We start from the raw sequence: 16074 nt of genomic DNA, 5'->3' as shown, positions 1-16074 counted from the left end.
TAAATATTTAGTAATTTTCTTTTCATTTAATTATTTTGCATTATTTTCCAATTGACTGAACACACATTAGTTTTGTTCATGTTTGTATTTAATAATCAGTTTTATTTTTTTCTTTGGTTCTCATAATCACAACGGAATTGTTTTTTAATCCCATCATCAAATAATCAATTTTTTAATGGAAATTCTATTTGAATAATGAATGTTTTTGAGGAGAAAATAGAAAAATGTTTACAGTTATCGTTAGATTAGTAAAAGTTATTTTAATAAAAATTAAGAAGAAAAGGTAGAGATTCCCAATAAATCTCGAAAATTCGAGTATATATACATATTCGAGTATATATACATATATATATATATACATATATATATATATATATATATATACATATACATACATATATACTTGGACAGCCTTGCATCAGTCAATCATTGATACAACTGATACAACATCACTTTGAGTTGTTTGGGTTCCAGAACATGAGAGCATCCGGGGAAATGAAATATCTGATGAATGCGCAACCAAAGGGTTGTCTCTAGACTTAACCCTTGCGCAAAGGGATATTCACACTTCCCGTGGTGACCTTATCAAAATTGATAGATAGGGCTTAGAGTGAGACGGAACTCAGGTGGTCAAATATCACCACTTGTAGAATATCGAGACTGCTCTGGCACACTCTGACAACAAATAGGATTAGGCCTTTTGTCTCTTAGTAAGAACCCAAATACTTAGGCTGATGTCAGATTGGGCGATACAAGCAATGCGAAGCTTTGCGCTACAAACCTTTCCTTGTGTTTTCCTATGTGTCATGTCAGAGTGAAAGCGAAGCTTGATGCGAGAAAACACAAGCAAAAGTTTGAAACGCAAAGCTTCGCATCGCTTGTAGCCCCCACTCTGACATCAGCCTTAGGCTTTTAACTGGTATAATTACTGGGGACCGTTTGATTATAGCTACTGCAGAAGCTGTTTGGACGAAGAAGAAGTGGAATCGTTACAACACCTTCTATGTGACAGTCCAGCCTTACAAGAGCACAGGCAACTCTAACTCTATTGGTAGAGCTCTTTTCCATAATCTGGACTATCTCAGAGATGCGTCACTAGTAAACATGATCGGTTTTATTTGAAACACCGGCTGGTTTTCACGGAGACTGAATGCCGAAGTGATTTAATTGAACACCTACCGTGTTGGCCTATTTACCGGTGGTCTTTTTCAAACACTGAGCTTTTGCAACGACTCACCACCGCCCCATTGTGCTTCTTACACTCAGGTGGAAATTTACGTATATGGAATTTCCAGTCCAGTATACGTGCACTTTGCTCGAATGCTCGAGCTATCTAATCATAGTAGTCCCGTTGGGGAATGACAGGTATCATGAGTCAAGCTCAATCTAACCCCGATTAAGGAAAAGACAATCACTGGTTAGAGTCGATAGAAGGGGCGGACCCAACATCAGGTGAAAACACCCTATTGATGCTATGAATAATGACTTTGTCCCTACAACAATTCAAACATTCTCACACCAGTGCATTCCTAGACCTCTTAAAGTCGCCCAACCACACTACTGAGATGGCTTCTGTTGATTCGGCAACAGCATCTAGGGGACGTAGTGGTAGTCCGAAACACGGATCTATATTTAATTAGCCAGACCAGTGTCCACAAGAACCTACTCTGATAAGTTGAGCATGTTTAGAGTAAACTCCAAAACAATCATGAAGGAAAATCGCCGATAAATTAAAGATTAAGGTTTCACAGCTCCTCAACGTCTCAACCAATTTAACTAACATTCCAACCGTTACTACTTCTGTCATTCCGACATCTCGACAAATACAACTCAGGATCCCTTTCGTCCATCAGATACATGTTTCCGAATGGTACATCTCACTCCATCACATATTCAATCTTTGCATTATCAGCTCAATTCCAACATTTTATTAATCCACAGCCTTGCTCTGTGGTTTGTACCGCTCGGTAACAGAAACTTCTCCCGAAAATTTATATTTCTCCCGAATTAGGGTTTAAACCACAGCCTCTACATGGATCCCGAAGGAACCTCAACCAACTGACCAGCCAGGACAAGTCCTGCGGGCAACTAGTACCAGATTATGTGGTGCTCTGCTTAGACCCCATGTCAAATCCAAGGCCTGGCTAGTCCTGAAATGTCATCACCAGTTTATAATCCCGGCAGACTAGAGGTACTGGTAGCACCTCTTTACCCCGGGATTGCAATACACTTCATCTAAGGGTAGCGCTAACTAGCGAGCAACACACGTAACCAAAACCTAACCTAAGAGATTCCCAAGAAGGTACTGAAATATTGGACAAAATATATCGATTGGCAGATTAATATGAAATGAATTAGGTCAATTATAGTATAAACTCGAAGACCTATTATATATCAAATTAAAGTATTCGATAACGGTCAAAATTTCATCTACTTGGAAGAGTTTAAATTGGATTATTATGACAAATATTGATTCTATTAGATTATTCTACGTACTTGTTCCCTTACAACCTAGAAAAAACTTACACTGAAAAGGAATGAGATAAAAAAGCCGGTACTTACGTATCTGATTATATGTAAGTCATTATAGGAGTAATAGAAATACAGACAAGTAAAGTACAAGTCATTATCGAGTTTTTGTTGGGAATTTTAACCTAGTATACATTACTAAAGAAAGCTATTTAATTAAAACCTAACTCCACTTTTTAATTAATTTTCAAAAATGTACCATTCAGAAATCAATTTATAAAAAAAACCGAACATAACTACCACATTGCCATAAATTTAAATCAAAAATACATATATATTCCAGTTTATCAGCATTTACTGCTGCACAAAACTGGTATCAAGCAACAAAATTAAGTAATTATTGTGGATGTATTTCATTGAATCTTGATCTTGACTAATGAATATTAAACTATATTCAGGTTATTTATTAAAATTTAATTATTGGTTTGCTATAAAACCCAAAACTATAGTAGACTACATTTAATAATTGGAAAGTTAAACCGCACATCCGTTGCCAAAAAAAAAACACAAGAGGAGAGGAAAAAAAGAAACAAAATTAAATATAAACTCTAACACAATAAAGTCATTTTCAGCTGCAACACTTCAGTTCAAAATACTCTAATTTAGTTGATTGTTTTTTTTTTTCGATTTTGTTTTTGTAACGACCGAAAATAAAGAAGTCAAAATGCTTTTCAAACATGAAAAATATCAATCTTCTCAACAAATAGAGAACTCGTGTGCTTGTGTGTGTGTGTTTTAAAGCGCCTGTTTGCCGCTGTGGATCACTTTAAAGGTTCTTGTTTGTTTCTGAAGAGTCTGAAAGAAGAATTTCAAATGTGTGTATTTGTGTGTTTATACAATTTCAGAACCCAGAGAATGAGCTACAGTTTGTTATGCTGCCGCCACCACAACACGCCCTTTAGTAACAAAACTTCCAACCAACACTAAAATAACAGTTCAAGTCCTAAGAATTATGACCAACGGTATATTATTTAGGCTAGGTTGAGAGGAGGATATATAATATATCAAATCCGAAGAAATACTCCAAGGCCTGGAGACTATAGTGCACTTCTTTACCTGTCTTACATTTGACCTTATCACCTGATATCACAGTAATTGCCTTCTGGCACCATATGTATTTTTTGATCTATTACGTTATTTCACAGACTTCTGTCTGGGAGCAGTAGATGGTAGAGTACTCCTGTTACTAGGGTTACAATGAAGAATCCAGATGAATTTTGTCCTCCCGTTTACAGCCACTGTGCAGCAATATAATGTTCTGCTTAACTATAATTTCTATCTAAGATCAGTGTCTCAAAGTCCTCGAAAAATTGTAGTGGTATGCGATCGGGGTACATCCCAATCTTCCAATCAGACTAGTCTATATTGATGACATGTTATATAACCGTCTATGGTCAATTTGCCTAAATTTAAGACCATTCAGCTATAAATGACTCCTCATATCTTATATATGTTTCAGTAGGTATAATATCTACCAATGTTTCCAGAGCCTAGGTTGAAGTAATGCTCATGGCCCAACATATACCCAAAGAACATGTTCGGCGAACTTACTGTAATGGTTTATAATACACTTTTGGCATGTTTAGATTCTAAAAATAAGTCCTTGAAGATTTAAAAGTACATTTATCTGTCTGCTTAAGCTCCCCCCAGGGACATGTGAAATCTCTATCTTGGTGTTATTACAATATCCCGCGGAAAAGAGGTGCTACCAATACCTCTAGTCTGCCGGGACTATAAACTGGTGATGATCAAATGTATCCTCGGCCTTTCCTTGGAATGATTTGACATTGGGTCTAACCAGAATACCATATAATCTGGCACTACGGGTGGCCAGTTGCCCACACGACTTGTCCTGGCTGGTCAGTTGGTTGAGGTTCCTTCGGGATCCACGTAGTGGCTGTGGTTTATACCCAAATTCGCGGGGAGAGAATGTTGGTTCAAGGACTAATTTTTCCAAATGCGATATATTTTCTGGATTCTCTCACCTGGGTGATGTGACAGAGCAACTTATGCTGGATTCCTGAACCCGTTGAGTATCTCTTACTCTTCGTGTAGTAGGGCGCCAGTATAGGTTGGGGAATTTTCAGGTTGACACTTCGTAGTTGCCTGCCATTCCGTAGATAGTTCTTGGTGAACGATCGGGAATGACCCCTCTGATCGACCGGAGACTAGTATTGATTTAGTAGACATTTAACTTCAGAGAAGTTCTCGGTGCTGATGCCATCTCAACAGGATTCATATTGTTTCATGCTACGCGAATTATGGTTGAGGTCAACTTGTCGGGGCAATTATTGGTTTCAAATTGGAAATTTCTACATCTTTTGTCACATTATCTGACATACAGATGGATCCTGATTTATTGGATGGATATTTCGGACTACCAAATACGTCTATAGGTGCTGTTGCCGAATCAACAGAGCCATCTCCGTAGTGTGGTTGCGCGGGCTATAAGAGGTTAAGTAATGCACAGGAATGGGTCATTAGTTGATGGGGATTGCATTTTAAATAATGCAAACTTTCATGACATTATAAGGGTGGTCACCCTCCGGTATAACGGAGGATTGATTTCACCTGGTATTGGGGTTGTCGCCCTTCTATTGACTTTAGGCCAGTGATTGATTTTTCCTTGTCGGGGTTTGCTTGGGGATTGATCCCATGCTGCCTGTCATTCCGCAACGGAGCTACTATGGCAAGAGATTAGATAGCTGGAGTTCTTTAGCAAAGTGCTTGTACATGGACAGACTCAGCCATGTACAAAAATTGCCACCTGAGTTCTTCAAGGAAGGATTCAGGGGCGCGTGGTAGACCGTCTACCAGTGGATGAAAAAGACCACCATGAAATAAGGCCGTCATGGCAGGTATTCACGTTAAGCACTCGACATTCGTGTCTGCTTAAGGTCTATTGGATGATATTTAACCCCGAAGAAAAGGAATGGGCTAAAAGCAAGAGGGAAAATCACAGAAATAAACTTCCAAAGAAAGTATTCACGGTCTATTATTTATATCTGATATTTACCAGCAAAGTCCAATAAGTTGGATAACCAAGTATCTTACGTGATAAGGTAAAAGGTTAGGACGGGCCTAGTAATGGATTGTTTGACATCTTATAATGAAATATTTAGACATAATAAAATGGTACTGTCTTGTTAACCTGGCCCTAAATCTTGTACAGGTAAAACGCGACCTCTTTATCGGCTCTGAACATTTCTTTGGTTTCGCCACGAATACGTTAGGGATCAGTGAGATTCATGGTTGAATCTGAGTTTTCATCACCCTAGAATACTAAAGAGATTAGATACTTAATGGTCACGGTAGTATCAAATACATTCAGTTCATTATTGTTAACTTGGTTATAATATTTTGATAACGTACTGTATTTTATGGTATCAAACCCAATATATACATAATAGTTTTGAGCCAACAGAAAAAAAGAGCGAAAAAGGAAATTAACAGCCATTAGTCATTTTTTAATGTAATGCGGCTAATTTGAGAATTGTTTTGGTTTCATTCCAAAAAAAAAAAAAAATGTGGAAGAAAAAAAAACTCAAAAATAATAAAGCAGATACTCTCTCTATAATTAAGTTGGAAATAATTTAACAATGTTTTCATTTGGAACAAACACAAAATACAAGTAGTTTAAATAATTTCTTTATTTGTACCGCTTAAACAATTTGTAACTGGGCCATAATGACAGACATCAGCAATAGCAGCAGACAAAATTAAACACTAGAAACTAAATAATTATAAGAAGAACAAACGGTAGAAACATTTAAATCAAACATTTTCAAATTACAAAACATTAGAAAATAATGGAATGAAAAGAAAGAAATAAAATTAATATTTCCCTTTTTCATCAAAATTTTTTTACAATTTAATTAAGTTTTCTTTTTGTTAGACAGAGTCTATTTCGTCAGAGCTGAGTAATATAATCTAAGATTAAATACCACAACAATTCATCACTTTTCTAATGATGCTCTGATAGATTTCATCAAACATATTTCCATTTCTTAATGTATCCAAAGAAATCTGTTCAAGTTGAACTGAAATTAATTGATGATTGTTCTTTTTACGTGAAAACTAGTGCCACAAGTATTAAAACATTATGATAATACACTGAAAAACAAAACCATGTGAAAGCCAATTTACCCGGGAATTTTTTCAGATCTCTCGAAATTCAAAATTGCCAAAATATGCCAGAAGACCTCTTGATATAATGAAGCGCTCGGTGGAACCACAAAGATCCTATAAGATGAGCTTAATGAGAACAGGCCCTTTGGATTTGAAGTAGTATACATCCTCCTATCAACCTAATTACGGCAGTTCCAACTCTGTTTGAAATTTTTTCAGTTCAGGTTATTTAAGAAACTTGCACCCATAGTTCCTCCAAAATAATGTACAGATGTGGAATAAAGCCTGAAAAAAAGTTTGATTTTATAAGATTAAAAACATCCCTCCTTTTAGCCCTTCAAATTTCTTTAAGTGCATTTAAGTAGCTGGTTTTTCCAAAAATGTTGTTGTTTTAATATCTATTCTTTCATTATAAACTTAAACCATTAAACACATGATCTTGTTTACCCACCATTTATTCTGTACGATCAATTATAATGATGTTTAATCAGTAGCAATGATGACTTCCCTTCCAAAAAAAAAACCTTAAGACAACATTAACTCAACACAAAAAACTTAAACGCCACTAGGAGCGAGTACTTATTGTACAACAATAATAACTCATCATGGATTTAATAAGAGAAATATTCCGAGACCAATTATAACATTAAAGTGGCCAACAACTAGAACACATTGTAAATAATTACACAAATACTCTCTTAACAAGTTCAAATTTAATAATTTTGGTAAAATTTTATTTTCTACTTTGTTTTTCTTTCTATTATTAAAAGTTTTTGGCTTTGGGCCATATTAAAATGAGTAAATTATATATTTAATGAGATTTTCAGGGGCAGCACTAAAAAGTTGAAGGGTTAAAGAATTGAGATATCATCATCAAACAAGTTTGAAAATAATGAAATTATTTTATTTTAAGTGAAAAGTAATTAAATTACGATTATTTTTCTATTTTAACTCAATGATTAATATTTTGCAATAGATAACAATTAAACATTACTGGGATGTTTATGGGAAGCTTTAAAATACAGTTATGGAACATTGCAGGTGCAATTTATATTCTACTTGCGCGAATAGAAAGCATTCGAAATTCCAACCAATATCACCGATGTCAGAAGACCCAGATGCTCTGCAGTCCTTACTTCTTTTGCACCAGCAATATCGCCTGACAATTTGTCACTATTGAATCGCTGGGAACGATTAAATATCGCCATCAATGGAGTACAACTGGCAGAATCCGTTACGGGATCTACATTTTTGACCTTCTTTCTACCTCCTCTAGAATGCACCTAGCCCAAAATCCGAAATTGCGTGCTGTCTGTTTCAGTTACCATACTGCAAGTATGATGTTTATCATGCTGTCATTGGAGCAGAGGCTGTAGGAGGTGTACTGGTCCAATTGTTTTTTGCATTCTCATCAGATTATGAGCTGAATTTTGATGGGGGATCTGTTGTGATTTCCACTATACCTTGCTTCTTCCCGGGAATGCCGGTCAGAGATCCCTACAACATCGACAGCAGAAGCGTACTCAACCAAGAATACATCAAGAAGCCAACCCAACGCAAACTAAGAGCTCATCGACGGTTAAATGACCAGCGACATCGTCTGCAGCAACAGCATTTGGTAATCAAGCGTCATCAGTACCAACTACAGCAACAACAACAACTTCAACGGCAGTAACAACGACAGCTACAAGAACAGCAACCACAAACCGTTCCTTAGCATATTGTAAAGCCAGCTCCAACCCAGTTGAAGGTCAATCAAATTATTTCGGAACTCAGCCTGCTAACAGGGTCCACAATTGCACCAGTGCAAAGAAGTCGGCATGTCGAACTCCGCTCAGGCCACTTTGAAGATGATTTGACCGATCTCCATGACGGTCTTATCGACTTCGACAACAGACTTATCGACCTTACTAATTGTCATTTGTTAGGAAGTGTTCGAGGAGAAGGAGATCGGCTTATTATTATTATTATTATTAAAAACCCAACAACCCAAACTAAGGCTTCTAGAAAACGACTCTCACCACAATTAGTCACCAAATGGAATCCACGCACAAATCATATCAGAAATATACTCACAATACGGCACCTAATTGCGTCACATTGTTATCAGCTTAATAATACCTGAACTGATCAGTAACTTAGATATACTATATTTGGGATTCAATGGCGATAGTATGTCCAAGATTAGTAGGATTTAGGGTTTTGAGCCGGAAAAAAATACCGTGAATTCCGCGTCAAATTTTTTTGCAAGTACCGGCAAAATTTCGGAAATTTTAAATAAATTTTTGGAGTTTTTACTTATTATTAGAAAGCTGGTTAAAAATACAACTCTGTAAATTATGTTTTTGTCATTTGTATAGTCATAAAGAGTATTAGAATATAACTTTTTATTTGAGCTTTCGAACCACACTTAGAAATAGTTTTGCAAAGTTAAATGTTCACTTGGCCCGACTGATATACAAAGGTGGAAGCACAAATGGGTTTTCCTCACCACAAGAAGTTTGTTCGGTGGTTCCTACAACTTCTTCAGGTGTTAAAAAATTAATTTCAAAAAACACATTTTGTGCACAATTTCCGACAAAGTTAGGCCCGTTTTGTTAAAATCAGCCCCGTTTCTGATAATTTCTATTTAATTCATGTTATACATCTTGAAGTAATGGACGTTCTTTATGGTGATAAAGAGGAAAATCTGAAGAATCAGATATTTCGGATTATGATAAAGAATTAAAATTTGATTTCTGCCAAAATATTCTGAAGATCTAAAAAACAAAAATTCTATATTAAGAAAATGCTATATTCGCCAATGCTGGTTTCACGTGGGAGCTATTGTAAGTTATGGACTGATCCAGAAAAAAAAATGTTGAAAAAGAATTGTATAAAAGAACTGATCAAGCATCATTCAATCTAATGTTGGATACTCTATTCTAAAGTAAAATGTATCGATCAAAACTTATGTAGTCGTCTGACAGGGTAATGTTGAGAACTCCATTTTCAATCACTTGCAACATGTAATTGAGAGTTATATTATAATATCATGTCTCTTCACACAGACAACATCTTGAAAAGGTTTTGAGATTTTTTGCTCTTCTCATTACCGGTACTCTTAGAACAACTCCATTAAAGGCGTTGTACCCTATGTTCAACTGGCTTCCAGTAAATATTCTAGTCAAACAAATGGCAATGTGCATTGTTGCAAGATTGTGCACTTGTTCCAGGGAGAAATCTTTGATCTTTTAAAGAGTCACTAATGCCGAAGTGCTTTACGTGAGTACCTGTCGTGTTGGCCTATCTCACGGTGGTCTTTTTCAATCACTGGGTGAGCTTTGTGACGACTCACAACCGTGGCAATTTTTGTACATGGCTAAGCCGGTCCATGTACAAGCACTTTGCTGGAGTACGTGAGCTTTTCTAAAGAGTCAATAAAATGCCATTGATTATTGGATCCCGCAATCTTCCCTTTTGAGACGATTCCTATACCATATCTCAGCGAAGTCTCAAGAATCGCTCCTTTCGTTGTTTTCGCCTATATACAGATGGATCTAACACAACGAAAGGAGTTGATGGTGGCATCTATCTGCATTGAAGAGTTTGAAAGTAAAATCTCGTCGTATTTGCTAATGTACTATCGGATATCTAAAAGAGGTATCAAAATGTTTACCCATAGTCAAGCTACTATTAAATTCGATATTGTAGTGCTATTCACATCTAAACTTGTCCATGAATGCCGGAAGTCTATCAATGAGATGGCAGGACATTCAAACATTCCCCATATATGGATCAAAGGACACGGGACTACATATGGCAATAATATTGCCGACACTTTGGTAGTACCCAACTGTGTAGAGTTCCACTACCTGCAATTAAAAAACTGATTGTTGACATCTGCAATTTCAAGGCTCGATATCTAGAGCATTGTGGACTCATGTGGTCCCACGTAGAACTATCCTTACAACTAGGTAACTTGGTATCGGTTATTAGCGATCAGTGTAAATTAGGTAATCATGCTAAACACATTGGTCTTTCAAGACGTCTGTAGAAGTTGTCAAAGGATAAAGATAAAGCATCTTCTCTGTAACCTTGTCGCATTTTTAAAATTTTCAAAAAGGGCGTGAACTCATCTCATTCCTTTCCTTATGTGTTTTCTATTTCTCTATCCATTAACTCTATTCTTTTCTTCTCTTACAGGTATTCTTACAAAAGGATCAACTTGGACCCAAATATCTTTGGAAAAGTATCTACATTTATATGACAAGATATTTTATATAACAGATATTTTAGTTATTTTTACTTCAAAAGTATTCATTAGCACTAAGCTTAAACTCAAATATTAAATTTCTTTTGCCAAATAAGCAAAACGAATGCCACAATATTTAAACGCAAAATTATATTTACATTTGCTTTAAACAAAATTCAGGCAAATTTTTATTTGCCAAATTATCAAATAACAAGCATTGGCTTTAAAAATTAATTTTATATTATTTTTATTACTCGTAAACAATTTAGATATAGAAAACAGGTTTAAATTGAAAAACAAAAATAATAATCACTTACCATCATCATCATTCGATACATTGCCGTCGGCAGCTGGAGGTCCTTGTGGTACAACATTGTGTTTAGCATGTTGCAAATTAGTCTTTGGCAAATTTAAATTAAGCTTTGCTTGTGGCTGTTGAGGCTGCTGTTGTGGTGCTGCAGCTACAAGTGGCAAAATATTGGTCGTTGACTGAGCCTTTAAAATGCTAGTACAAAATGGCAAAACAGCAGTTGCCATAACTTTAGGCGGATGCTGCTGAGCAGCACCAATTGGAGAACAGGCGTGAAATAAACCAGAGTCAGCAGTTTGAGCAGAGGAACTGTTTAATAAACGCTGACGTGTGGTATGTATACCAGCATTAACATGGTGGGGCAGTTGTAAGAAAGGCGCCCATGGCGGTACACGTAAATTAGAAGCAGCTGTAGTGGCTGCATACAAATTTAAAGCCGAGGTGGAGGGCAAAATATTACTTAAACTGCTATTAAGTGGAGGAGCTAAACGTTGGGCGGAAGCGACGGAGAGTAAGCCGTTGCTTAAATGCTGCAACAATTGACGTTCGAGCAGTTGATCCATGACCATGTTTCAATTTATTTTCAACTAAATTGCTTAATAGTTATTTATTTTTCCATTAACCAGACAAATATAAATTTTATTAAAAATTGTTTAAATTTATTAGCTATTTTTTAGCGAAAGTTCAACGATTAATCGTTATTTTTATTCGAATAGTCTCACACACACGACCGTTACATGTTAGAGCGAGCACGTATGAAGAATGTTGCTACGTTTAGACAACAAACCAAATGTGACACTGTTTACTCGATGTTTTGCAAGTCTTTTTTTGTTGCTTATTCTTCTTTCTCTTTTTCATGCGATTAGTTTGAGTGTATGTATGTATGTAGATTGTGGTTAACTGAATCCCTATAAAAAAAAGCAAAATTATGTATATGTTGCAAGCAGATAATGATGAACAGTTAAATAAACTGAGAGAATGAAGTGAACGTGAACAAAAAAAGTTTTGGTTGGAATTGGCTGTTTAAGTTAAAGCCGAAGCAGCAAAAGATACTGTTACAAATTGATTCAAATTACAATTTACGTTAGAAAAACAATCACACACGAAAATAATAAAAATTCGATTTAAAAACTGTATGTATGTATGTATGTATGTGTGTATGTGAGTGCCAAAGTGTTAGAGCGTTGCTGCTGACAAAAAATATTAGAAACAGTTTTTTGTTTTTGCTCTCAAAACTCCCTAAAATACTCATACCAAACGATCGGTTTTTTTAACTTAATGTCACCACAATTTTGCACGGATTTAACATTTCGACATTACAAATTTCAGAAGCTTCAATTTAGACAAAGAACAATTTTTGTTCCACAATATCTAAAAAATTATATATTAAATGACGACAAGTATTATTTGAAATTCATAACAATTTAGAGATTTATTTACAATTTAGGAAACGGTAACAATAGAAGTTATCCTACAAACATAGTGCGCATGCTCTGCTATAGTCTCTCTTAGTTATTTACTCTCCAAGGAAATATATTCAATAGGTACATTATTTATATATTGTATGTACGTACATTGTACTTATGTATATACATTAGGGTAATTTTTTTTCTAATTTGATTTTAATTAAAAAAGTATAAAGAGTAATAGTGTATTAGTCCAGAGGTCGTGTGTTCAAATCTGACCAGAGAAGCCGGTAGAGGAGCGCAAAACAGGATCGATAATGGCCTAAGTGTATATAATAAACTAACTAACTAACTAACTAAACGAACGAACGAACGAACAAACGAACGAACGAAGAACGAAGAACGAACGAACGAACGAACGAACAACGAACGAACACGAACGAACGAACGAACGAACGAACGAACGAACGAACGAACGAACGAACGAACGAACACGAACGAACGAACAACGAACGAAAACGAACGAACGAACGAACAAAACGAACGAACAACGAACGAACGAACGAACGAACGAACGAAGAACGAACGAAGAAACGAACGAACGAACGAAAACGAACGAACGAACGAACGAACGAACGAACGAACGAACGAACGAACGAACGAACGAACGAAACGAACAAACTAACGAACGAACGAACGAACGAACGAACGAACGAACGAAAGAACGAACAACGAACGAACGAACTAAACGAACGAACGAACGAACTAAAACGAACGAACTAACAACAACTAACTAACGAACGAACGAACTAACGAACGAACGAACGAACTAACGAACGAAAACGAACGAACGAACTAACTAACTAACTAACTACTAACTAACTAACTAACTACTAACTAACTAACTAACTAACTAACTAACTAACTAACTAACTAACTAACTAACTAACTAACTAACTAACTAACTAACTAACTAACTAACTAACTAACTAACTAACTAACTAACTAACTAACTAACTAACTAGCTAACTACTAACTACTAACTAACTAACTACCTAACTAACCTAACTAACTACTAACTAACTAACTAACTAACTACTAACTAACTAAACTAACTAACTACTACTAACTAACTAACTAACTAACTAACTAACTAACTAACCTCCTTTGTGTATCTTTGTCAGTAAGCTCTTTTACTTGGTTCACTAATGTAAAGAGTGTGTCAGTTAGTGTTGTAAGGGAGTTTTGGATTTGGTCTGATATTTTCATATTTAGTAACCTTACATTTTAAGAGAGTTCCTCAGTTGCTGTATTTTCTTTTTCCAATCCTCTATTAAATTGATCAATGTCGGATTGAGAACATGCTCTTGAATTAGCGGGGGCTCTTGAATTAGCGACTTGACTATAGACTAGACTATAGACTAGACTAGACTATAGACTATACTATAGACTAGACTATAGACTAGATTATAGACTAGCTTATAGACTAGACTATATACTAGACTATAGACTAGACTATAGACTAGACTATAGACTAGACTATAGACTAGACTATAGACTAGACTATAGACTAGACTATAGACTAGACTATAGACTAGACTATAGACTAGACTATAGACTAGACTATAGACTAGACTATAGACTAGACTATAGACTAGACTATAGACTAGACTATAGACTAGACTATAGACTAGACTATAGACTAGACTATAGACTAGACTATAGACTAGACTATAGACTAGACTATAGACTAGACTATAGACTAGACTATAGACTAGACTATAGACTAGACTATAGACTAGACTATAGACTAGACTATAGACTAGACTATAGACTAGACTATAGACTAGGCTATAGACTAGACTATAGACTAGACTATAGACTATAGACTAGACTATAGACTAGACTATAGACTAGACTATAGACTAGACTATAGACTAGACTATAGACTAGACTATAGACTAGACTATAGACTAGACTATAGACTAGACTATAGACTAGACTATAGACTAGACTATAGACTAGACTATAGACTAGACTATAGACTAGACTATAGACTAGACTATAGACTAGACTATAGACTAGACTATAGACTAGACTATAGACTAGACTATAGACTAGACTATAGACTAGACTATAGACTAGACTATAGACTAGACTATAGACTAGACTATAGACTAGACTAGACTAGACTATAGACTAGACTATAGATTAGACTATAGACTAGACAATAGACTAGACAATAGACTAGACTATAAACTAGACTATAGACTAGACTATAGACTAGACTATAGACTAGACTATAGACTAGACTATAGACTAGACTATAGACTAGACTATAGACTAGACTATAGACTAGACTATAGACTAGACTATAGACTAGACTATAGACTAGACTATAGATTCGATTATAGACTAGATATAGAACTAGAATATAGACCAGACTTAGACCATAGACTAGACTATACACTAGACTAAACTACAGACTGACTTCTATCTGGACTTCTTATCAAAAGTTTATAAATTGGAAAAAGTACCGAATGATTCGTAGGATGCCGAGGTATTTTTCGATGTCAAAAAGAACTGAAAGATATACTAAAGTACTGAATTTTCTATGCCTGATTTAAAGGGATCATAATAAAGCTATTAAGTCTAATTGCTTTTCAATAAGTGCGAACATGCCTTTAAAGTTTCAAAAAAATAAAATAAAAACTTTCCTAAAAATCCATTACATTTTCTTATAATTTAATTAAGTTCAAAATTTCAATATAAACTTCTCCACATTTCCAAGTTGTAACACCCTAATATTCTAAAAATATGCACAAAAAAATCCTACTTATTTTTTTTTTAAACACACGAATTTAAACTTCTTCGAACATCAACAGCGTCAACCATAAACGTTTACAATGGCAATTAACACGCAGTACTTCCTTGATGTACATAATAGTAGAGTCACAGGAGTTTTTGTAACTTGTAAATTTACTATTCAATTCCACTTCCCCTTTGTGTGGTTGTTGCTGCCACTAGTAGTGCCACCAAAACCACATTTTATTTCCTTCGTCTACATGTGCGAAAGAGACATAAAAACGGGAAAGTGAGTGTAGCACATCGCAAAAAAGTTACTTCTCTCTTGTAAAGAAAACAATTCGTTACTAACACTATGCTGATACTAACTAATACTACTTGGCCACCATTAAATTTTATCCACCTGCAATGTCCGTTTTACTCTCTATTTGACTTCTTTGTTGGCTTGTGAGCAATCATAAACTATGGAGTTTTTACACTGTAATAAAAAATGTTTTTTTTTTTCTGGATTTAATCGGGGAGGAAAATTATAACATTCTTAAAAACGTAAAAACATTATCCCAGATTATCAAGTTAACCACAAGTATACAGCTTGACAGGAGATATAATTTTCGAACAAAAAAAGAACTCTTCGGCAATATTTTTTGATGTGGCACTGACTA

General features: G+C 35.3%; 1 protein-coding gene across 1 annotated transcript in view; it reads right to left on the bottom strand.

The window, feature by feature from the left end:
• The window catches only part of LOC119599650 (homeobox protein unc-4-like), a 74509-nt gene extending 62739 nt beyond the window's left edge, over positions 1-11770 (bottom strand). The window contains exon 1 of the mRNA XM_037949524.1: positions 11209-11770. Coding sequence (XP_037805452.1) covers positions 11209-11770 — 562 coding nt within the window. The remainder of the gene's footprint in view (positions 1-11208) is intronic.
• Positions 11771-16074: the final 4304 nt, after the last annotated feature.

Source organism: Lucilia sericata, unplaced genomic scaffold, assembly GCF_015586225.1.
Source record: "Lucilia sericata isolate MDLA Ls3-8-SP2 unplaced genomic scaffold, ASM1558622v1 Contig000084F_arrow, whole genome shotgun sequence".
NCBI lineage: Eukaryota > Metazoa > Arthropoda > Insecta > Diptera > Calliphoridae > Lucilia > Lucilia sericata.
Note: the sequence above shows the minus strand (reverse complement) of the source record. Positions and strands in the feature narration are given on the sequence as shown.